Source organism: Paramormyrops kingsleyae, chromosome 7 (assembly GCF_048594095.1).
Source record: "Paramormyrops kingsleyae isolate MSU_618 chromosome 7, PKINGS_0.4, whole genome shotgun sequence".
NCBI classification, from domain to species: Eukaryota; Metazoa; Chordata; class Actinopteri; order Osteoglossiformes; family Mormyridae; genus Paramormyrops; species Paramormyrops kingsleyae.
In genome coordinates, this window is record NC_132803.1 from 36,234,867 (window position 1) to 36,260,290 (window position 25,424).

The 25,424-nt window shown below is 43.1% G+C and overlaps 1 protein-coding gene and 1 long non-coding RNA gene across 4 annotated transcripts in view; one reads left to right on the forward strand and one right to left on the reverse strand.

Moving 5' to 3' along the window:
- The window catches only part of epb41l4a (erythrocyte membrane protein band 4.1 like 4A), a 128,342-nt gene that overhangs the window by 9,335 nt on the left and 93,583 nt on the right, over positions 1–25,424 (reverse strand). Inside the window, exon 23 of one of the 2 annotated variants that reach the window (XM_023796924.2) lies at positions 2,966–3,315. The exons of the other annotated variant lie outside the window; for it this stretch is intronic. Coding sequence (XP_023652692.1) covers positions 3,274–3,315 — 42 coding nt within the window. The 3' untranslated portion in view covers positions 2,966–3,273. Of the gene's footprint in view, positions 1–2,965; positions 3,316–25,424 lie in introns of those variants that run through there. 2 annotated transcript variants of the gene reach the window in all.
- On the forward strand, positions 10,209–18,707 carry LOC111836035 (uncharacterized). Of its 2 annotated transcripts, none has more exons than XR_002836333.2 (4): positions 10,209–10,352; positions 11,684–11,745; positions 15,498–15,552; positions 16,577–18,707. It is a non-coding gene; the product is annotated as an uncharacterized lncRNA (long non-coding RNA). The 2 variants fall into 2 exon arrangements; XR_002836332.2 differs by lacking the exon at positions 10,209–10,352 and adding an exon at positions 10,407–10,558.

Genomic DNA, 25,424 nt, shown 5'->3' on the forward strand with positions numbered 1-25,424 from the left:
CCAAAATGCACTGCAACCATAGGCTAATCATCCTACCTTTTATCAGAACAGAGGTCTATCTCCCAACCTCCAGTTACACTTCATGTTGACCCCTGATGGTCAGCTAAGCCACAGAACAGTCAAGAAAGAGAATTGATATTATTTTCTCCTACATGCTAGTCCAAACACCAGTTTAGCTAGGACCAAAGGGAATTTGGTTCTTCAATAGCATTTGACCTTGGAAAGTGCCTTCCACATAATCAGCTTGTCACTTCAGGCTTAGTCGAGCTTGATGACAAACATGAAAATTATTGGGCCTGGAACTCGTCTTTTGATAACACCATAGCAGGCCTAAATCTAACTGAGGGAGATGAGTTAGACTTACTCATAAAATGACTGGGAAATGAGTCAGCAGAGCAAGTGCAAAGACTCAAGTTTTAAACACGAGGAATCTCATAGTTGGCTAGAGGATGGCTTGGAACAGACTAGAGCTCCAGAAGTAATTGAGAAAGCTCTTTTCACAAAGCTAGAGAACTTTCTCAGAATATCTAACAAAGAACCTCACAAAGTCTGTGACCTCAGTTAACTTCTACTGGAATTGGAAGCTGCTAAACAAGGAGGCTGTTTACCTGGCCTGATGAATTTGGACACTTCCAGAGGCATGAATCCTATAGTTGAAAAGCTTCCATATAACCCACAGGAAAAATGGGCATCTCAGCCTTTGTCGACTTTATGTGCACTGATGCTAAAGCTAGAAATGACCCTAGCTTCAGCTTGTATTCCCCTCCAGCACTAGCAAAGAGAGAAAAGCTGGAGGTAAAACATGTGAATACAAGGTCAGCCATAACAGTTCATACAACTTACATCTTACAATATACACAAAGATGTTTCCGAAGAAGCACCAAGAAGAATTGCCCCGTCCATGACAAACCATACCCCTTGAATAAGTGTTGCAGTTTCCATAAAAAGTCTTTGGAGGATTGCAAACTTTCCCTCAATGGAAAACCAATATGTTTTAGATACTGTGCCTCAACAAGCCATGCAGCAAAAAACTGCATCACAGCAGTCAAGTGCTCTGAATGCAACTGCGACCAACATCTTACAGCTCTTCATCCAGGGCAAGCTCCATGGCACATGAATTCTTCTCTGGTTCAGGAAATGGCAGGGAGGAAGAGGAGACAACAGATCAACCTATTACCTCCAAATGTACTGCTGTATGTGGAGAAAGTATGAGCAGCCGAACATGTTAAAAGATATGTTTGATGAAAATATATCCCAGTGGTCACCCACAGATAAATGGCAGATGTATGCCATTCTAGATGAGCTAAGCAATAAGTCTTTAGTTAGGTTTGGATTTTTCAGCTTGTTTCACGTTCAAGAATCCCCTGTTAGGGATTGACATAACTGTTACACAAGTACGCATTCACTTTTAAAAGCAATACGTGCAGCAATCGATTGTTGTAACAGCGTGAATGCATACGTATTTTATGTGCATTTGTACTGATATGACAAGAAATTATTGTGCATTTTAACCTTTATATGCTAATTCGTACTTCATTTGTGATACAGAGGTTAAAATTACCTCAACAACAGCCTCATTGGAGTACGTTTGATGTTCAGACAAGACCGAGTGGCTGTTACTGCTGACATTGAGCACATGTTTCATTGCTTTTTAGTAAGAGAAGACCACCGAGATTACCTGTGTTTCCTATGGTACAGCAATAATGACCCTAGTCAGGAGATCGTGGAATATTGCATGCAAGTTCGTGATTTTGGCACCTGATGTAACCATAGATGGGTTGAAGAATTTTATATTGATGATGAATTGAAGTCACTCCTCACCGAAGAGGAAGCAGTTAGCATCCTTAGTGTGTAGTTAGAGTGTGGAATAGTCTTCCTGTTATTGTAGTGCAAGCTAAAATCTTGGGTTCCTTTTGTCATGGTAAGCACCCGTTCAACCCTGCCCTTCATGTCTCTTCCCCATTTGGCCAACAGGTGTTGCTGGCCATTGAGTCTTGTCATTCCTTGTCTTATCATGATTGTGTGTTTTTGCTGTTCCTCAGATGGCCAATTAGTTCACCAGGGTGAGTGTGTGACTCAGACTGTTAACCTTATGGCAATGGATGCAAGGCTAGCCAAATTCCAGCCCTATCTGTTATTTTGTATTTATGGGTTTTTCTGTTTCCCCAGTGTGTATTACTTCCTATTTGTTTCTGTCATCAGTTTGCCCTTCTTGTGTTCTGTTCTTGTTTTGTACCTTGCATCGTTAATTAGCTTTGCATTGTGGTGCTAGTGTCTAGTTTAGGTCTCCTAGTTCTGATGTCTGATAAGCTATTTATTTCTGTTAATCAGCCCCACCTGTTGCTTGTTGTCTTGTCCTTTCTTTGATGGGTTATTTGTGTGTTGTTCTCACCTGTCCTGCATTATTTTGTTAGCCTTGTGTCTATTTAAGTACTTGCTCCTGCCCTGTTCTCCAGTCAGTCATTGTATGGTGATCAGTGAAGGTTTCTACAGGTATGTGTTGCTCTGTCTAATTGCTTTGTTCTGCTCTCTTGTATTATTCTGTGGGGTCTTTAAGTTAGTTCTTGGTTTCCCCATTTGCCTGTTGACCCCTTGTGGTCCCTCTTATTTTGCATTTACCCCAATTTAAACCCCCTTTGCCTTGGAGCTGCTAGTAGATTGTCACCTTTTTCCTGCCTGCACCATGCCCTGCTGCTGCAACACCTTTAAATCAGAGATAGATAAGATTTTAACTCGGCTATTTGAGTTCTCCCCGAATAAGCTTGATGGACTGAATGGCCTCCTCTCCTCTCTTCTCTTATATTGTAATGAGGAACTTCATGTCCTCTCAGATGCATCATTTAGAGCAATTGCAGCTGTTGCTTACCTGAAACTCATTGATCAAAATTGCCAGACTGAGGTTGGTGTCACGCTTTAAGACGCACGGAGCGTAGCAAGACGCAGGATCCCAAAAGTCAGGGCAAACACAGGGTTTTAATAGAGGCAGCAACAACAGGATAAGGCAACACACGGGATGACATTACAATGACCGGACTGGGGAAACCAACGGAAACGCGGACTAAATACAATGGACTAATGACAACGATCGGGAACAGCTGGTAAACACGGGGAATTCACATGGGGTTAATGAGGGGGCGTGGCACACGAGAGGAGCGGACGAGGGTGGCCGACATGAGGCTCCTGACTTCCCCGATCAGCTCCCAGTGACTCCTGTGCTCACAGTGACACAATGACAGGACCCCCCCCCCCCAAGGGCGAACGCTCCAGGTGCACCTAAGGGGAGCAGAGCGACGGGGACCGGGGACACGCCGGCACCTGGGGAGACAAAAACACAACAACTTCAACGGGGCACAGGGAACAGTATGGACACACAAAACTGGCACAAAGAGACCAACTCAAACAACAGACACCAAAAAAGGAAACATGGGACCCGGGGACACTAAAGGGGACAATGGAGGGACCACACCAGGGGGCACACGCACAGGAGACACATAGGGACTAGCAGGGGACGTGGACGCAAAAGGACGGGAAGGACACACAGGAGGCACAAAGGAACCAAAAGGGGACAAGGGCAGTGAGGGACGAGGGGGAACCACAGGGGACACAAAGGGAGCAGAGGGGAGCAAAGGCACAGAGGGATGAGGAGTAAACATGGAGGGCACAAAGGAACTCAAGGAAAATGACGGTGAAACAGGACGGGGGAGTGAAGGAAGCTAAGGGCAATGGGGAGCAGAGGGGACCCTCAGAGGGCATGAGGTAGGGCACGCTAGGGAAGCAGGTTTCCACGGGACCAGAACAGGGGCTGGAGGTGGCAAGGATGCAGGCAAAGGGGGTGGTGGAGTGGCTTACCAGGTGCCCTGGGTGAGGCCGGGGCCAACTGCCTAGCCGGAGCCTGGGGCAGGAAGGGGGGCTTCGGGAGTTTACCCCGACGTCGGTGCCCCCTTCCTTTCCGAGAGACCGAGAGGCGGCTACCCGGCCGTGAACCACCCTGACGAAACGCCTGTGGTGGTGGTGACCCCCTGGAGGGGTCCACGGGCACATTCAAGGTGATCCCTGAGGGGTCCCACTCCAGCTCCTCCTCCGACTCCATTGTGGAGGAAGGACCATAGGTCAGGTCGTCAGGGACCACCTCGGGGACTGAGGCCGAGGGAGCCGGACCGGGGGGACTGAGGCCGAGGGAGCCGGGACCGGGGGGACTGAGGCCGAGGGAGCCGGGACCGGGGGGACTGAGGCCGAGGGAGCCGGGGCCGAGGGAACAGGGACCGGGGGGACTGAGGCCGAGGGAACAGGGACCGGGGGGACTGAGGCCGAGGGAACAGGGACCGGGGGGACTGAGGCCGAGGGAACAGGGAACGGGGGGACTGAGGCCGAGGGAACAGGGAACGGGGGGACTGGACCCTTGTGGGTTGGTGCGTCGGCCACAGGGGCCGGGGATTCTGGGCCCTCGTGGGTCGGTGCGTTGGCCGCCGGGGGTGGGGAGCCTGGACTCTCGGCCGCCGGGGCGAGACCCTCGTGGGGCGGCATGTCGGCCACCGGACCTGGAGCCGACAGGTGTGGCACGGGTGGAGCCAGGGCCGAGACATCGGGTGTGGGCGGAGCCAGGGCCGGGACCTCGGGTGTGGGCGGAGCCAGGGCCGAGACCTCGGGCAGTGCAGCTGCGGGCAGAGCCTGGACCTGCTCCTCAGAAGCGGGCGCCAGAGCAGGAGCCACGGAACCTGGAGCCATGGGGAACACTGCAGGGGCCGCTGGAGCCGAGGGGGACACTGCAGGGAGCACAGGAGTCACTGTGAGCACAGGAGTCACTGGGAGCTGATCGGGGAAGTCAGGAGCCTCAGGGACCGCTGGGGGTTGGGAAAGAGGCGCAGCAACAGCCAAGGCCGGAGGACCTGGAGCCACGGGAGCCGGGAGGGACCACACCAGGGGGCCGCAGGAGCCTCGGGGAGTGCTGGGGGCTGGGAAAGAGGCGCACCAGCAGGGGCCTCGGGCGGCACACCTGCAGGGGGCGCCAACTCCGGGCCAGCAGGGGATAGTGCAGCTGGAACAGGAGGCACAGGAACCTCAGAGGGCACTGCCGCAACTGCCAACCCCGGGCCAACAGGGGGCACTGCCGCAACCGCCGACCCTGGGCCAACAGGGGGCGCTGCAGCAACCATAACCCCAGGCGCATCGGGGGGTGCCGCAGGAGCAGGAGACATGGGTGCCTCGGGGGGTGCTGCAGGAGACATGGGAACCACTGGGTGCACAGCCGCAGACACGGGAACCACTGGGTGTGCAGCCGCAGACACGGGAACCACAGGGGAAGCGGCCGCAGGCACCGGGACCACAGGGGGCACTGCAGTCACAGGGACCACGGGGGTTGCTGCCCGGTTGGGAATCCTGGGGACCCGCGGGATCGAGTCCTCAATTGATCTGGCCCTTTTAAGGGCCAGATGCTTCCCTGGAAAGGGGTGAGCTGCCAATGCAGGCAGCAGAGCAGCGGGAGGACAGGCATCGGGCGTTTGTTCAGGCGGGGCGATGGCGGCATGCCTGAATACCGCCGGATCCAGATTCGGGAGGGGTTCTTCCCGACACGCAGCAGGGTAAGCAGCAGCAGAGAGAGAGAGAACCCCCAGACACACCTCCTGCGCGTCTTCCTGCCTGTGTTTTCTCCGCTTTTTCTTCCGCCTTCCTGTGGAGGGCGGCGACGTTTGGGGTACCTCCGTTAGCTCAGAGAGCGGACCAAATGGCCGTCCGCTGGCGAGGGCTACCCTCCGCATGCTTGCCTCCGCTACCCCGCGTCTCAGCTGCCGCAAGGTGCGCGACAACTCCGGGTAGGGACGTCTCCTCTAAAACGTCCCTCCTCCGGTTGGCTATAGCCAGAAGCAGGGGATCCTCCCGGACTTCGGGCTGGCGTAGCCAGTATAGGACCTCGTCCGCGAGGTCGAGGTATTCCGCCTCATTTAGTCCAGGCGTCTTGTTTGGGAGTACGGTCATTCTGTCACGCTTTAAGGCGCACGGAGCGTAGCAAGACACAGGATGCCAAAAGGGCAAACACAGGGTTTTAATAGAGGCAGCAACAACAGGATCAGGCAACACACGGGATGACATTACAATGACCGGACTGGGGAAACCAACGGAAACAAGGACTAAATACAATGGACTAATGACAACGATCGGGAACAGCTGGTAAACACGGGAATCCACATGGGGTTAATGAGGGGGCGTGGCACACGAGAGGAGCGGACGATCGGGGCATGACAGTTGGCTTCGTTTTCGGGAAAGCTTAAGCTTGCACCTCAACCAGAATTGTCAAAACCAAGACTAGAACTGTGCATTGCAGTTGTGGAAGTTGAGATCACAGGATTGATTCCAAGTATTAGACAGTAAGATAGTCCTTGGATACATTCATAATGTTGCATGTGTATGTGAATAACCGTGTCCAATTAATTCAGCAGTCTACCTTCCATTTACATTCATCATTTAATCTTCAGAAGACCATATCTGTAGGTGATCTTAAAATATTTATGACAATTATAGTTTGTGCTAGTAATGTAAATTTTGTGCAGAAATTATGTAAAAAAAAAAACATGGTAATAGGTAATTATTATTAGTGTGTATTTTTCATTTTCTAATGTGAATGTGCTGTGAATTTGTGGAATAAATGTGATTTTTTTTTTTTTATTACTTTTCGCACTTTCAGTAAAAAGCCCAGTACAACAAAATTAGTCTTAGTGATTTACTGAAGAGTGTTTAGCTGCTGGATATCTGTCCATGAAACAAAAAGGCCAGAACAACATGCCCAGAACTAAAACCAGGAGCACCATCTAGTGGGTCAGAAAATACAGCAAATGGTTCATAAAGCATCATTTTGGTCATCATTACTCTCGATTCTTGGCAACCAACAAGTTAACAAGTTCGGTAGGCTTGGTTGAAGAGGTTACTAGGCAATCCTCATGAGACTCATAAGACCCATAGGAGATTGTTTATGATATACAGTAAAACCGGTCTAAGTCGACACTCGCGGGACCAGCTTAAAAGTGACAACTTAGAGAATTGACGAGATACACTTTGGCGACTTATGTCTATCTTGCCGTTTTGTCGACTAGTAAATATAACTCGCCGTTTTGCCGACTTATAAAATCGACACTTCGGCGACTTATGTCTATCTCGCCGTTTTTCCAACTAGTAAATATAACACCATACCTCTACTACACCGCACTATACACGAGAGACTTAAGACCAGGGAGCGACTAGTGCGATAGGTGGGGATTCCCCGTTTCTACATTGCCGTGGTGACAAGCAGGCGGTGTGAAGCAGGTGGCGGGAATGCAGCGATTGGGGTGTCGACATACAGGTAGGAAAATCCATTCATTTGTGTTGTTCGGGACCGGGATTTAGGTGACGACTAAGGGAATTTGACGACTTACAAGCAGCAAGTTACACAAGGAATTTTAAAGGAAACATCATTAGGAAAAATCAGGACTTTTGCTTGAGCGTCGACTTAGGCACATTGACGAGTTACAAGACGGCGACTTAGACCAGTTTTACTGTAATTTATTGATGTATTATTATTTCTTGTTTAAAATGCGTATAATTACATTTATTTATACAAAAATTTATTTGTGTGAAATGGCCAGATACAGACACCACTGGAAGCATGCACTGCAGGTGGAGGTACACTGCCAGTCAAAAGTTTGGACATACCTTCTCATTGTGGTTTTTCTTTATTTTTATTGTTTTCTATATAGTACATTAATACTGAAGACTTCAAAACAATGAAGAAACACGTGGAATTATTCAGTAAACAAATAAGTGTTAAACCAGAATATGTTTTATATTTTAGATTCTTCAAAGTAGCTACCTTTTGCGTTGATGACAGCCTTTCACACTTGGCATTCTCTTAATCAGATTCATGAGGTATGATTGGGAATGGTTTTCCAACAGTCCTGAAGGCCAGCTGAACAGTTGATATTGAGATGTGCCTGCTACTTGAACTCTGAAGCATTTATGTGGGTTCTAAATTTTACATTTTATTGAAGCTCCCCTAACAGCATGGCTTATATTCTGTTACCAAAGAACAGCTTCATTGTCTTTCTTCAACAGATTTACAGAATTACTTGTTCAATACCGCTAATCCCAAAGTCTTGCTTAATTTCAAGTAAACACAGTTTACAGTTTATATTATAGCACTGACATAACCATTGGGCAGTGGCATGCTGGATTGGTGCCAGCAGTGTCAATAGTGTAAATAGCTCTGTGTATTTATAATAGATTGAGTTGTTTTGTGTCACACGTTAATGACATGTGTAACGTTAATTGTTGTAAAGAGTGGTGTGCCCACCGTGTGTAACATGAGGACTGGGGATGGTCAGCACAGTGGGCAGAATGCATGTCTCTGTGTTGCTAAAGTGACTGACATAAGGGCAGTATTTCTGTGCATTTCTTTGTATCCAGCTCATTATTCCAGTACACGATGTCTGGTACCAGCACCACAATATATTGGCATATACATAAGAGTGCTACCATTATTCTTAACACCTAACACCAGTATAATTAAGACATGCCTTCCACTTTTGTGCAAAATGCATATAAAGCAAACTTTGAATGTAACATAATTTTGTACACTACCAAATGAGAAGACGTGGCCTATTTAAATACAGTGGTACCTCAGAACTTGAACTTAATCCGTTCAGAACTCGGGTTCGAATCCTAAAAAGTTCGAGTTCTGATCGAATTTTCCCCATAAGAAATAATGGAAAACCAATTATTTGGTTCCTGGTCCCAAAAAAATTACACCTAAATATGTTTTTTTTAGCATTTAAACACAAAATGAACAGGATAAAACAAGAAGAGCATATACTAAACACATCTAAGCACATTTATCAAAACAGTAATTTGTAAAGTAAGAAAATAAATGTATCTAAACAATGTGTAAAGTTAATGTACAATGTGCGCCAACATTGTACGCCATGCATAACATTTTTTTTTTTTAATGGCATTCAAAACGATAATGTACCCCAAGCCATGCCCCGACACTGCGCCAACACTAGACTATGCCATGCGGTCCATTGTTTATTTTTATTATTACTCTGTATTCGTTCATTTGTTCTAAATCTTAAACTTTTATGTTGTAACATTTGTACAACTATTGCGTAACTTTTTGGTGAGCAATGGCTACCAAAATGATACAAAGTACAGTGTATTACCTGATATTTTCAATAAAAAAGCATTATCACCAACAAACGATGCTATCACAGCGAATGCGAGGCTGAGACTGAAGCGTTACCCTTTGTTTCCACTGAGAGATGTGCCGCGTGACTCATTTCCCCATGCATACAAGTTATCTTAGGTCGGCGTTCATGTTTCGACTTCTGAGATTCAGATTGAGTTCTTAATTTTTTTTCGAACTGGTTGGTTCGACTTTTAAGAAATTCGAGTTCTAATGAGTTTGAGTACTGAGGTACCACTGTATATTTTTCTTGATATTAACTCATAGTTTAAATGCCACTTTTTCATATGACAAAGAACATGAATAGCTTTACTATTACTATCTGGTTTATTTTCTACAGCAGGGGTGTCCAACTCCAGTCCTTTCCCTGTTCCACGTACCATAAATGATTCAGCTCAAGAGCTGTGTGATAATTAGCACAAGGAGTTGAATCAGGTGTGTTAAATGAGGGGAAACACAGAAATGTGCAGGGCTAAGGCCCTCCAGGACTGGAGTTAGGCACCCCTGTTCTACAGTATCATGGATGATTTCAGCACGGACACCAAAATTACATTTTAAGATTTAAGACATGGTGACTGAAGGGATGATCAAGACCACTGTTAATGTAATTTTGCATACATTTTAACGCAGTGGGAAAACATTGCTAATGCAAAATCTTTAAAAAAAAAACTCATACTTTCTTTGCATTCAGACTGTGTATTACAGGGTTTGATGCATTACCAAAGTAGTGAGAGGATCTGAAATGCTTCGAGAATTATGTAACAAAGGCGAATTGCTTTTCACGCTGTGTTTTTGCACCACGATCACCTACACGCAATAATATTTTTCATCTTAAACACCCATTAGCTATTTTCAAACTTCAAACGGGTGTTAGCACTTACGAAATTATCTGCACAAACCCGATTTGCTTCCACGCCTCGAATAATCTCTCCTAGACGCAACGGGGCGCCCGCGAAAGGCCGAAACGCGCACAGAAACGGTGCATCCCAGCCGCCGCCATTGGTTCGCGAGTTGGCGCCTTTGTCCAATGGCGGCGCGTCGCGGGTGGTTCTTGGGACGAAGGAGGTTGCCGCTTGGTCTTGGTCCTGATTGGAACGCTTGGCGCTCCCAGACGGTGTGGGACCTCGAGTGCGAATATTGCGGAGTAAGCAGTCTGGAGGTGCTGAAGTGACGGGGGGGTGGGAGGGAGAGAGGAAGAAAAAAAAAAGAAAGAAAGGGGGGTGGCCTACAGCCAGCAGCCATCAGAATTAGCTCATTGTTACCAATACACTTCGGCTCAGGCACGGTCAGTCGGCTAACGCAGCCTTGGAGAGGGACTCTCCTCCCCTGGCTGCGCTTCATGACCGCACGGTTAGCTCTCCGACCGTAGTCCTTCTCCGGCGACCGAACGTCCGCGTTGCGGTGCGTTAGCCACGGGTGTGAGTCACGGGAGGGAGGGGGAACAGGCGGCGGCGCGCTTTTGTTTGCAAGTACGGCGGCTGACATTCCAGCGCTGCGCCGGACTGCTTCATGACGGGAAGCCGGAGCACGGTCGGCGGTTGCACGGCGCGGGGGAGCTAGCTAGCTGGTCGCCCTCTGCCGTCGTCCCGCACGGCGATGTTTCACTACCGCTCGATATTTTAGTTTGCTCGAATGGTCACACGTAAGGCGTCGCCTTTTGCACATACATAAGGTGATTATTTTTAATTTCGTGAAAGGCGACTCCGTGCAGAAAGGGCAGCTCGATAGGGGGTGGGGTGGCGTTAGCTTTGAAGCTAGCCAGCCGGCGGGGCTCCTTTGTTCCTCACAGAAAGGGCTCCGGGCGGCTAGCAGGCGGCGACTGTGCCGGGACAGAGAGGTTTCCGTGTCTCCCCCATCCTCCCGCCGACTTGCTCGCCTTGCACACAGCAGCCGCTGTCGCCAGCTCAGAACCGGGTTAAGCGGGGTGTGCGCCCGTGTGGCAGCCCGGCTTAGCCGGCTAGCTGGCCGTTCTCGCTTTGAATAAGTAATCGGGTTAAATATGCGCCGGCTGGACACCTATACTGGGCTGTGTGATGTCAGCGGCTGCATAGCCACTGTTACTGTATTTGGCCGTGTCCTCAGACTGGGGTTCAGCAAAGATGTAACCGGTAATTGATAACCGTCTGCGGGAGCAGTGCATTGTCCACATGGACATTGAATAAAGGTGTCGCGGCGTTTTCATTATTATTGTTACTAGTATTAATATGATTATTATGCAGGGAATGAGCATGGAGAACGGCTTGCACGGTTTGCTTTGTCCTATATTTAGACGCAAAAACAGATGAAGTCATGCCTCACCTCTGAGCGTTTTATTTGGTAACGATTATTGTAGCAGAAATGGCCAAGCCGTCAGCCGATGACTGGCAACATGTAAACGCAGATCGGGCGCCTTTTTTTCCGCGGAAAGGCGCCCATTCATACGGGCGATGTGTTACCTTTATGATAAACTGAAAATGACTGCCGCTCTTTTTTCAGTCGGCTGCCCTCTGAAATCGATAGACACTGCAATTGCTCTGCTCCTTCTGAAGGTTGTCATGGTAAGGACGTTTTAAATCCCATACCTTTACCTTAAATTAGTTGGCAATTAAATAATCAATTTCAGACTATTGTCCCCTCCGCCATATTTACTGTAAATATATCTTTTAATTTTTTCCACAGATTTGATTGTGAATTTCATTTGAAAATACCTTATAACAGTGGTTACTCCCAAACTGTCAAAATATCTTTGCCCACAGATTCAGTAAATACTTCTGTTTCTAATTTTACGTGTTCTTGTATTTCCTTTGTGTGCAATGGTTTCTGTTGCGCCTTTTAAAGTAGACAGTAATTGGCTACAAAGACAAAAACCGAAATAGACCAATGTTTGTGGAATTTTTCATTTTTTTAGTTTGGCAAACAAATCTGACATTTTGAAACAAGGAAGACAAAGGTCGTAAGCAGAAAGTGAACAAAGAATTAACTTCAAAAGCTTTGTGTCACTTCCTGTCTCCTCATTTTGTATAGGGTTAGTCATGAGTCTACTGATCTGTTGACATTTTCATATGGTTGGAAATTAATTATTAATCTGAAATTATGTAGTTTTACAGAAATGATTACTGGGTGATTTTAATAGGATGCATGGGCTATATTTAAGAATAAAAACTGATCGATAATCATTACTTTGTAATCAGGGCTGCACAATATATCGTTTCAGCATTGTCATTGTTACTGCCTGTTGACACAACTCTCTGCAAAACCAACTTGTTTGACACTTAACTGGTACATAAGTTCTATTTGGCTATAGTTTATTTCTATATATATATATATATATATATATATATATATATATCCTTTTTTGTTTTTTAAATATTGCAATATTCATGGATAATTCACATATCGTGAGGCAATATTGTGCAGCCCTATTTATAATATACCTCATCTTGGTCAATGAACCCTTCAAATGTTCAGTATCAGAAACATGGCCTTATAATGAAACTTGTTGCAAATGTCTGCACTTAAGTAGTAGTTTAATAATGTTTTAATTTTTTATAGTATATTTCTACTGGTAGAAATATATTTTTTGTGAGGGGTTCATATAATCTACATGGCAGGTTATGTTATTTGCTGTGACATACACCTATCTGGAATATGTGCATTATATAAAAGTAGTTTGTTTTATTGTTTCTGTTAAACAACATGGCAAAGTCTGTCGGGAATTGACACAAAAACAATGGGGTCTTCGTGTTTGGAGTCTTTGCCTGGGGTCAGCCGAGCTAACCAGCCCCTGCATCTGAGATCCATGTTGTAGGCTGGGAGGTTCACTGGGTTCACATGGCCTCAATTGCAAACAGGCAGCCTCTGGCGAGGCGGGGAAAAGCGAGGAGGGAGGGAGGGAGGGGGGAAAAAATGACCTTGTTTCACAGGGTTTGGAGTGACTCCAAGTTGCAACAGCAGAGCGGATGGGCCCCTAACAGGTGGCCTGCCTACTGTAATGACCATATGCGGTTTACTTGGAGGAATATCCTGTATGACTGCATGTTCTGCACGATCATGCACAGCATTTATGTGTTGAAGTATGAAGATTTGTTAAACCTAAGCACTTTCTTACATTTTGTATTTTTATCACGTTGAACTGAAGCATTCTTGATTAACGGTTATGGATTTTTTTGTATGATAATTATTTGTTCATTTTGTTTAATTTTAAGGAACTTTTGGAGAAAATATTTTTATTGGTCAGTCCAGGATTATTTCAGACATGATATGATTCACTGCTATAAAAATTGGTAGCTAAAATATTGTGAATGCAATTTAAAGGTATACGATGGTTTGTCATGGCTTTTTTCCTCTCTCCACTAAGTCCGTAACGTTAAATCTGTCTAATCTGCTATCTTATTTTAAATTGTGTAACATTGGTATTTTAATGCAGAACTACCAAAAGAACATCTCACCCACCAAGGGAGGAACATGCCCTGTCATATTCTTTAACAGCTGCTGCGATCAAATGGCATCTGCCAGTGTAAAGATACCATTCCATTTCTATGCATGAACTGAGTATCAAACTTAAATAAACAGAACTGATGAGTGTATGCTGTTTAATGTCTTGTATGTTTATTCTACAGGTGTGAGTCTGGCACTCACATTCCTTTCGGGTTGTACTGTTGTCCATGGGGTTATCGACTTTGAAATTTCTAAATTAGTGTGCAAAGTAGAATCTCAACTATGTGGTTGTGTATGCCAAAGAAAATGAGTTAATCACTGCAATGCTCTTTAGGATTTTTGGGGACAGTATCTGCTAATGTCTTTAGCTAAGTAATGTAGCTATGCTCTTAGTTCAGTGGTTAGTTTAATTATAATAATGCATTCCTAAATCTCGCAGCTAGCTTGCTGGAGGGAAAATGAGTAGGTTTTACATGTCCATTTACGTTTTGTGACTACTCCTGTACCTCTGTAGTGGTTATTAGTGTTTTTATTGAACAAAATCTTTGTGGCTCAGAAGATAACTGAGTTTGAGTTAGGTAATGGAATCTATTGTTCTGGTTTACTTAAGCTTAAAGTGTTCTATGGCCTTGTGAAGGTGGAATGAGATGGATTTGACTATCTGAACCCAAATTTAAAGCCAGTGGAGATTCTCCAAAAAAAAACTATGTAATGGAACAATACTAGTCATCTTTAGGTGTTTACCAAGGTTTATTGAGAGATGGCACTTAAATCACATTTTGGCAATATTGCAAGATTTTAATTACCTTGTTTTTACAGGGTGGATAACTGTTGAATAGCTTTGGAGGTTGGCCAGCTAATCACCTTAGTACTATTGCATCAGTTTACAATACACTTTCGGGGGAACATGACTGTATGCATGTTTAATGCATTAGCGGCCCTCAGTTGACCTCCAGCTAAATCGTTGATTAAAAACAAACTGTCGGGATGTTTTCGCAAACAAAGTTGTACAGGAATGTTTTAAAAACACTTTCTCCCCCCCCCCCCCCCCCCCGATGTAATAGTATAGTGAATATTTGTACATACTTTGCTAATGCTACAAGAGAGTTTATTTCAGGTATGGTGCCAATCACTTTCTGCTCAAATACAGTGCTGTAACAAACTGGCATAGTGTGTAAGCACTGACCGCATCTCCTGTGCAGTATTTAGTGTCCTAAGTCAGAGAGAATATAAGCTATCAAAAACAACGGGAATTTGCTGGGGTAATTAAAACTGCTCCATCACCCCAATCACACATGTACATTATTCATATGTGTTTCATTATATAGTTTAAATGTTGGCGTTTTCCCTGCTGTGTGCTGTACTTTGTGTGACCTGAGGATTGGCCAATGCAGTAGGTGTGATTTGCTTGTGCAATGCAGGTGTAATTGGCTTGTAGTATGCTGGTAATGTCACAGCCCGGTGTTTCCCAATCTACTCCTTGGGGACCCACAGACGCTCTACGTTTTTGCTCCCTCCACACTCCCAGAAAAAAAATGCAGGGTAAAGAGACAAGGGCACTCCCAGTCCATGAAACACTGAACGATTACTAATTGGCTACTAGACATATGAAACAGGAAAGTAATACGTTACTTCACTGCTTCATGGTGTCATGTCCAACAATCGTATATCACAATATCATTTTGGAGTTTCTTGACTCTAGGCTGCTTTCAGAATGTTCTCTATCTCTGCACAAGTATGAAAAATCAGAGGCGTGGTTAGAACAGTGTTAATACTCTCTCTGTAAAGATAAATGGAATACTTTGGGATAGTTTGTGTAAGGGAATGAAATATTTGCTGACAAGTACTTACAATTTGCAATGATTCCTTCTAGGTAACAGATTCTGCTTTGAACTGAAACCAGCAACCATAATGGAGAATTCACAGAGGTAAATGGCTAGCATGCTTAATAGTTTTTGTATTGTTTGTTTAAAATAGGCCAAGAACATCCAGAAATCAAGAAGAGTTTGGTAGCCTGTTAAAAAAAGTGTCAGAATTTATACAAGTTGCCATTGGTCTATTATGTCTAATGTGCATTATGTTCTCATTGTGCCTAGAAAAAGCATGGCATAATTGGCTTTTGTGAGGGTTTTCAGTTAGACAGTCAGCCTCGCCTCTCTGGCTGAGCGTAGGTGCTTTCTGTCAGTTTCTCATTCATCTGCAGAAAGCCCCTTTTCCTGCAGTTAGCACTTAACTGAGTTTCTAGCACGCTCTTACTCCGCCGCACAGTGCCAGCTGACCCGTAGTACGTAATGAAATCTGCCATCTCAATTGAGGCGTCGGATCGGAAGCAGCTAAACTGGGATCAGTGTAGATTAATTCTTGTGCAAAAAAAGAAAGGCTTTTTATGATGCCCACTATTGAAACTGTGAATGAAAGAGGTTTCATATAGCCGTTTGTTTTTTCATAAAGGCTAACATAGAAATTAATGACCTGAAGAAATTTTCAGTTGAAGCTATAGAAATTCTACAGCCCTATTACTAACTTTTTTCTCATATTACCTAACAGCCCTAAATTTTCCTTGCAAAAAAGCCATCTGTTGTTGATTTGATTTTGTTTTTCTTTTGCTTTTAATCAAGCAATAAAATATTTGTGTGGGCCAGACATATCCAGCAACCAGTGTACAATTAAGACATCGCTATAGCAATTGTGTCCTTTCAGGCAACTTTAGTAAACAGGCCATTTATAAATAAGTTTTAAAAACTGTTATTAAATTGTATCCAAATTATGTATTCTCTGAAGACAGTTGATGGTGAATTATATAATTTCTATGGGGTTTAAATCCTTACAATGCTGCTGGAGAATTCTGTTCACTTAATACACTGCTTTACCCTGAGTGAAAATCCCAATACGCGTACCATACATATTTTTTAGCATAGTTTGTAATCAGACGTTTTATTTTTATTTCTGTAGCTACTTCTGCAGTTTTTCTTCATTCAAGAGAAGCGTCGATGCAGAGCCAACATTCCTCCTATCTGACGTTGGATAAACACGCCTGCAATCAAATCGAGGAATGGGGAGGGTGGGGAGTACCCTCTGTATATTTTTTATTTTTTTTTTCAATCATGTATCTTCCATTCTGATAGATATTGGTGTGTGACTTTAGTTAAAATCATGACGCGTTTGGGGTGTTTTCTCCCTTGTCAGTTAATGTAATTGATAACCTGTAGGTATATTTGGGACTCTGAGCCTTGATGATGCATAAATCTCATTGGGCAAACACTCAACGACACCAGGTGACTCGAGGCCGGAATCTTGAGTTACAACAATGACTGAACCAGTTGTCCGTGTTTACAAACTCCACAGGTGGTCCCTTGGGGCCTGCAGACCATTGCAGCAGCATGTCTTCCACTTTCTCACTGTACACAACAGAATGGCTGGGTCTTTCTCTCTCCAGTTTCACTCTTGACAGGATTTTTACTGAGGCTGAGAGTCCCTACCTTCCAGTAATTAACAAAATGCTTGGTAGTTAATTCCTTCTTTTTTTGTCGTTGTTAGTATTTCTGCTTTTTATTTTTTTCTTTTGCCTGTATAAATCCATATGGTACACATGTATGTTGTGATGTATAGAAGTAGCTGTAGAAATGCATTGTTTCCTTGTGGTAAGTGACTGAGATGCTGCCACGGATTTGAGACACTGATAAATGGTGCTATTTTGGAATTTTACCTGCTCCTTGGTAAGGTAGCTCAGATGGGTTTTATTTTATATTTTCATGTTCTAAGAAGGTATCGGTTCTTTGTCCGGTTGTTGTAACTAGGTCGGGATTGACTTGTTTTTTTCTGCTGTTTTTTGTGTGGCTTTCTTATTGGGTGTAAGATTAAAAACAAGGAACCAAAAAACAACAAAGTTGAGAAAAGACAACCATGCAAGGTTATTTGTGAAATATGAATAGGAGCAATCACAAAACTGCAATCTTAATACTTTCCCTTTAATACCAATATGTGGATTCAATGTGTAGTCCTAAGCATTATGGACTTGGTTAAAAAAAATGGGCAGTGTCTGACCTTAGCATTCATCATGGATCAGATGTGTAGTGAGACATCAAATGTACATTTTAGGTTCTGTTGAATTTCATTTCAAGAAATTAATTGGACAGAAGGACGCTGATTTGGCAGAATGCAGTCACCAGAGAGATTTGGCAAAACCCAAGTAGAATGTGAAATTGGAGTCGCGTTTAATTTTTGTTCATGCGATGTAGTAGTGTACTAAAATTCTGAACTAAGGCCGTTTATCCAAAGTTAGACGGGGGCGAACAGAATGCCGTTTGTTCCCCGGCCCGGCTGGGTTTTAGGTTTCTCAAAATAGTAGCACCACCTCTCACGCCAGCGCTACAGCTTGATGCCGCAGAGCTACGTGTCGTACTATGTCTGACTGTAATAACGACGCATCTGAATCTCTGTCCGAAGGCAATGTCAGAACAGAGAGGTGTGAAGGTGCAGAGAGAAGAAAAAACAGTGCAGTGCTTTCATCACCATCTTTTTAATTATCTGCAATTCCATGAATAAACTACTTGAATAATTTTGTAATTAATCTTGGGTGTGTCCTTAAGGGGGGAAAAACAAACCAAAAAGCTTAATTTTGCTTTGCTAGTGATTGAATATTGAATACGATACCGTGCAGATTTTGCAGTTTTGTCCTTGCTTCTTGTTAATTCATACCATATACGATTCTAATATGATAAACCTGAAAGCCCACCTTTCCTTTCTGTCACCTTGTGTTTCTCGTGGGGACCCTCCCAGCCTGTCCTGATATCTCCTTAATTCTGTTTTCTTAACTGCATGTTTTTTTGTTTAATTTTCATTTGTAATTGTTCCTTGCAATTGTCATTTCCTCTGTTAGAATAGGAATGCCGTTTTGTACATAGCCAGTGATTATCCAGCAAATTTTGCAATAGTTGAGGTATATTGTATCAACGACTGTGTATGATTGATTAATGCCAGCTTTTGTTACTACAAGACCTTTAATAATGCACTATAAGTATATCACGTATTCTCGTTTGGCTATATTAGTAATAGATCAATAAATATACAAGCTCTTACAACAGTTCTTGACTGATTTTATCCTTCCAATTAAGCAGTAAGATTTTGAGCTTCAAATTCATCTTTACAACCTTTTAAGTTACACTTAAAACCTTTTATACCTACATCTTGATAGATTTTAAAGATTATACATTTCGAACCTACTCTTTATTTCTTTAAGCTGTCAGTGTTTGAAAACACTTGGCATTATTAAATGCCTGAAAAATGTCTCTTTTGATTGTGATTTCCACATTCTGTAGCATAATAGGAGGAACACCTTCCCAAATTTCTCACATTCCCACAGACTGCATTTATAGGCTTCAGATAAAACTGGTTTTATCATCTTTCAGTAAATTCACCAGTATAGCCAGTAAGACCTTTATCACATTATTTATGGCCTCATTATCTGTACATGAAGTTCATTCATGTCTGGTGTTGTGATTGTCAAGTATCCTTGGCTAGATCTTTAAGAAATACTTAATAGTTAAATAAAGCAATTTATTTCCTGTTAAAGATTTCACAACTAATGTTCAGTGTCATTCTAGCCATGAAGGTGAGTGTAATTAAAACTAAACAAACATAAATGAGGGCTGAAATATGTAACTGGCAATTAAATTAAATGGCCAGCCTGTAGATGCAGGAGAAGTTGATTGTAGCCTTGTGGAAAATACAGTCCACGAGGAATCAAAAACTATTTCTAAACCGCTGTTAACTTTTTCGAGCTGCAGCCCAATTAAGGGTAGCATTTTGAAGAAGGTGGCAGTGTAGCTTCAGTTGTCAGTAAATGGTTCCCCAGGATTGCTGGCGCATATGAGTTACAAAACTTGTTCTTCTAAAATCCCCCAGCTTTAGTGCCCCCCCCCCCCCCCCCCCCCCCCAATTGATGACGCTTAGACCTAGGACAGCTGCCGGAGCATGGTGCGGCATGTCCGCGTCTCAGTGACAGTTTTACCTATTTCACTTCCCTGTCGAAATCCTTACTGGGAGTCGTTTGTGGTTTGAGAAATGTAAGAATGGTTATTCAGAATGAATCTCTAGCCAGTACAGCAGAATACCTGTTTTGTTTATATACTAATATCTGTAAGACTGCATGAATTCAAATTAAAGACAAGTGATAATTTATATATAATACTGAATATGTATATGGCTAAGAATATTGAGATTGAAAACCATAACCTTTTCAGAGTCATTCTGGTCTAAAATCCCTGTAATACTCTATTCAACATTACTATTTATGAACCTTTATGAATATTTATTGACCTGTCCCTACAACTACGAAGATCCCCTGCCTAAAATCACATGCAGGGTCCCTGTGCTCAAGAAGAGATGCTCTAGAGTCCCAAATCACTGCAGACCAGAGGCTTAATATGTCATATCCCATATCGTCCTGCATCTCAACCCACTTGTGATTGGCTTCTTAGATCCACTACAGTTCACAAACTAGACACACACGTACAGAGGATGATATCCTGGACTGGGCTCGTGACCAAGTCAAATAACATCATGAAAATTCTCCTCTCCGACTTCTTCAGTCTGTTTAACGACACCCAGCCATCCTTGCTGATGGTTGGCTGAATCATACATCACCTCAGTTACAGGTCATAGTTTGTTCACATCAGCAGCTGTGTATCTGACATGGTCCAGCGTGATTCGGGGACACCCCCGAGGAGCTGTCATCTGTCGTTTTGACCATTTATAACCACATAATTCAGGGAAAACACTGGCTGATGCCACCTATACAAGTGCTCAAATGATTCTGTGACTGGCCTGTATCAGTGAAGAGGATTGCAGAGTAGAAATGGTTCAATGCTGTAAGTATGTTGACCTTTACACCGATCGCAGCTAGGGTGGCATGGCAATGCATAGCGACTCGAGAAGGTACGAAGTGGGCTGCTTCTCCTCAGGAGGTTAATGTCCTTTGGTGTGTACAGTGGACAGCTACGCTGGCTTTGCTAAACCATCTTAACTAATGGACAACAACATTTCAGCAATGAAATCTCAATTGTTATTACTAAATGGTGTCAATCTTTTAAGAACCTTTCGGTGATAAGGTACTTAAAGATTTAACCCTGGGGAACCCATGGGGTCATATACGACCCTTCCTTTTATTTATGCCTTACATTCAACCCACTCATCAAAGTTAAGAATTTGCTTTACAGCCCATTGTACCATATACGACCCAGTAACGGTGACATTTAGTGATTACTGACTGAATTAACCATATTTTTTTCCACAATAAATATGGCCCCCAACGCTTTTTGAGGTTGTTGCTATACATGCTGCAAAGATTCACCTCTCAAGCTGTGAATAGGTAAGTGGCAGAAATTTTGCATCATCGGTTATAATGTTTAGATGTTATAGAACATGTACAACTAGGTTTTGGATTTTTTAAAACTTTTCTGGCAACTGTGGGCGCTTTTCCACCGCACAAAGTACGGTACTTTTGCCATATGGTACGATGAACAGAGCCAGCGGGATTTGGATGGCATGACTCGAAATAAAAAAGTGTTTGCCGTAATAGCAAGCCGTTTGGAAGAAATGGGGCACACGTGAAACACTGAATAATGCCAATTGAGAAATCAAAAAAGCAGGACTACAGGATAGTGAAGGATCATAACATGTTTGAACTCAGTGAAATAAATACCACGCCACGCTTTGTGATGCTGTCAGTCAGGGGCGGTCACTGATGATGTTATTTGGCGCCGGTACCAGTTTTTACGCCAGTGGAAATCCGACACAAAAGAAGTACCATACTTTTGGTACTTTATGGAAGTACCGAAAGTACGGTACCTGGTGCGGTGGAAAAGCGCCCTATTATGATCATGTTCTATGTGCTTAACATCAGCCTCAGACAAAACCAGAGGGAATACAGGTGGTGCACCAGACCTTACAACCAATCACAAGTAAACTTTCTGTGTGTAGTACATGTTTTTGCAGGTCTGTTCAATTGACCTACTTCTTGATGGGTTGGCATGTTTGAAGCATGTGTTTTATTGCCAGCACATGGTGAATGATGAAAAGGAAAACTCAATAAATGTATTTTGAAAATGAGAATGTTACAAAGATTTGGTTTTTCCTTCTTTCCTGTCCTAATTTCATAGGTGAAATTAACAAGTTGGAACAGCATGAACAGTCCAGCAGGTCGTATACATATCGCACATTTCATAACATGGACTGGGAGAGGGTTATTTTTACAAAACACCTGTTTTTGAGTTCACTGGGTCTGTATAATCATTTTAGGCAATGGAGATATTTTTCCTATAATGACAAGGTGGTCCGAGTTCCCCACGGTTAATTTGCATAATAAATGAAGAAACAATATATGTTGGTCTTGCAAACCTGTAGTTAAATATAGCAGAGTAATGCATATATCTGTAACTGACATCCATCCATGCATATTCCCAAAGTGGGCTTCAGGAATCCCCAAGCACTAGCTGCTAATACCCTGGATGCAATGCCAGTCGTGGCAGGGCTCACACACACTACGGGTAATTTAGAGAGACTTCATCTAACTGACTTTTTTCCAGGAAGAACCCACACGATATGGGGAGAGTAGGCAAGCTCCACACACACAGAGAGCAGGGCTAGGATTCAAACCCCCGATGCAGGAGGTGTGAAGTAACAGTACTGCCACCAAGTTAATGCACCTCCCTCTGAGAAAGCTCACTTTGTTACTTAATAGTTACTTGTTTTAGTTTTGTGTCAAAACAAAAAGTTTCATGTACAGTACTATGCAAGTTTTAAGCAGTCGAAGGAGGTGAAGTTTAAATGATCTTTATATTGGTGTAAAACTATGCTATTATGCCTGTCAATGTGTGTTAGCTTAGCCATTTCGGAAATGATGCTAAAATCACCCCATTATTTCCCGCAGAAATACAATACATCCATGTATTTATTGACTCGACCACTAGGACACATTATATAGCTAATCAATACTTCATATAGTTATTTTTTTAACTAATTAACTTAAGTGAGCTGATGGTGAAATTTAACAAATGCATGAAATGGCTGGGGTGCCCCTGAGGAGAGGTTTTGGAACTGAAGCGGTTGTTGTTCTAGTCATCCAACATGATTTCAGTAACGTTTTGGAGAACAGAAGAAATTATTGTGTTGCTCTTCATTTTCATATATTCTAATGTTAAATTGTGGTTTTTTGTTCTGAGAAAATGTGCACTTACTACCTAGATAAATAGCTGTAAACATGTCTTTTGACTGCCTAAGACTGTATGTCAACAACAGCAGTAAATTCATCGGTGGCGATAGCAGTGCTGATCGACCCATTATCTGACATTGAGGGATTTCGTAAAGCGCCATTTTTCTGAGGGAGCACTGACCTAGCAAACTGCCAGCACTCCCCAGCAAGCTTCACTGTATTCAGCTCTACATGGGCAGAGGTACACAGCTTAGCAACCAAACTAACTTAGGAGCTGGAGAACAGGAATTAATATTGTTTTCTGCATTAAAGGCTGGTCAGTTGAATGAGAACACACAAGCTTTTCTTCTGCTTCTCAAAACTATACTCGATCTCTCTGGAGTCTGTGGGGACTCCAGCCAGATCCCATCAGCCCACTGCTTGTTTTGTCGCATATAAAGTAAGTATAGCAAAGCCGCTTTTCTCATAAATCTACTATGGGTTAAAATGCCAGTAATGGATGCTGCTCGGTCAACTAAAAACCTACTCAGTGCCAAACATGCAAAAGAGTATGTCAGTCCAGTTTATTTTGAAGGAAATTCCAGTATCACTGTGCTACAGGGGTCCTGACTTTGCTTGTCTAGTAATTTATCCTTAATATGAACTTTGACAGGCCAGTGAACACGCTCTGTCTGGCAGAAAGGTATCTCTGCTGACGTCCAGCAATGCTGCGGGGTCAGGGCTGTGTGTGTCGGTATCTGCTCCTGGGACACTAACATGATGGAATGACATACTTGCATTGCACAGCTCTTCATATTACATCCTAATAAATACCTTTAAGGTGAATCTTTAATCCTGATCCATCTGCCAGACTTCGTAGTGCTAGAATTTCTGTCTAATACTAAAGGTTTGCCCAATTAAAAGTCTTTTACAAAATAGATAAGATATTTTTAGTTATAGAAAGTGAAATATAAAAAACACATAAACAGACAATAAAATTATCTGTTTATCTTAGCAATTTTAATTGTATTTCTGATTTACATGCCCTGCAATACCGATTGTGTGTGTATGTGTGTGAGAGTGTGCATGTATATGTGTTGGACTACCACAGCAGTTAAAAGATCGATGGATGGATGAATGATCTGCAATACGAAATAGCTAATCTTGCAAAATCCTAGAAGCACAGTGGTGCGGTAGATTTATCTGAGTAGTCAAAAATGTGCTGTCATTTAAGTGGTGAGTGAAGGTGTAACATGCCAAGATTTTCACACTGAAGTGGCTTCAGAGATGACTGTCTAAAAGCTTCCTTACTGAAGTGCTGTTACTGCCACACATGAATAATAACTAGTACTGAAAGACAAATTAGTTATACAGTCTTGGAAAGCTGCAATAGCCAGTTAAAAGCTATTTTGGCAGTTCATCAAGATTTTGAAAAAAGAAAAACAAAACCTTTAACCCTCAGCTGCAGGCTTAAGTAGTCCAGAACAGATGTAACATATGTGAAATATAAAAATTCCTTAGTGAAAACCTTTATTCTAATTTCCTTTGAATGTTACACATCATATACCCATTTATAGCACATTACTTTTTTTTCCAAAAGCCACGTCAACAAAGTCTCTCGCTTAAGTGCAAAAACAGCATCCTGTGAATACAGGCCCAGAACTGTAAGAAAAAGCTGCACTTTAACCACACTGTTCCACTCTGCCGTCCAGAAATAAGATCGTGCTGGAAACGCTTCTGTATCACAATAACCAGCGGTTACATGGGAAAGCAGATCTTTTGGCCGTCACAGGCTGCCAGAATCCATTCCTATTCAACTTAAACATCCAACCGTATCAAAGGGCTTTTTTGCCCCTGTGACAAGAGACGACTTTCCCAACACCTATAATACAAGTAAGTTCATGGCCTGCTATTTTCCCATTTCAACCAGTGAAACCCTTCATTTGGTGAAGGAACTTGCCTAAACCAATATGTAAATATATCCGAGTCAGCTATAAAAATCCTGCTTTTATTTACAAATGTCTCCCGATGGTTTTCAAATTGTGTCTGTTTTGAAACTTGGTGATGAATTTATGCTGAAATAGAGGACCTGCCTACATCACCACAGGAGAGAACTGACTGGTTAAACTGGGATGTTTAACGGGCCAGCTGTCCCTGATCCTTTCACAGAATTATAGCAGGTAAATATCAGCTCCCTCTGGATGGGTGTGATTCCTTATATTTAAGCAACGGAGGCTGGAACAGACCTCCACGAGAGCTTCTCCAGATATATTCTCTAATCACCAAATGCGCAGCCTGTCAGTAAAATCCATTAATATTCACATTCTCAAGCTGCAGATTGTAGGATCCTGTGGTCCAGCGCTTTCCCTTCATTGCAAATTTTATCCAAACCCCTTCAGAAGATATGTCTTCCTAAGTCTTTGGGTGACCTAACCTTAAACTAGTCCTTTAATGTCATCGTTATGAGTGGTCAGACTGGGTCCTTAAAGATCTCAGCGGGTATTTTTGGGACACACATTCTGGGTATTGTGAAGAAAACGGCTCAGAGGTGACTTGAAAATGTAAAATGTTTCTTTTCTCCTTCCATTCCCCACCTGACTCTCACTGCCC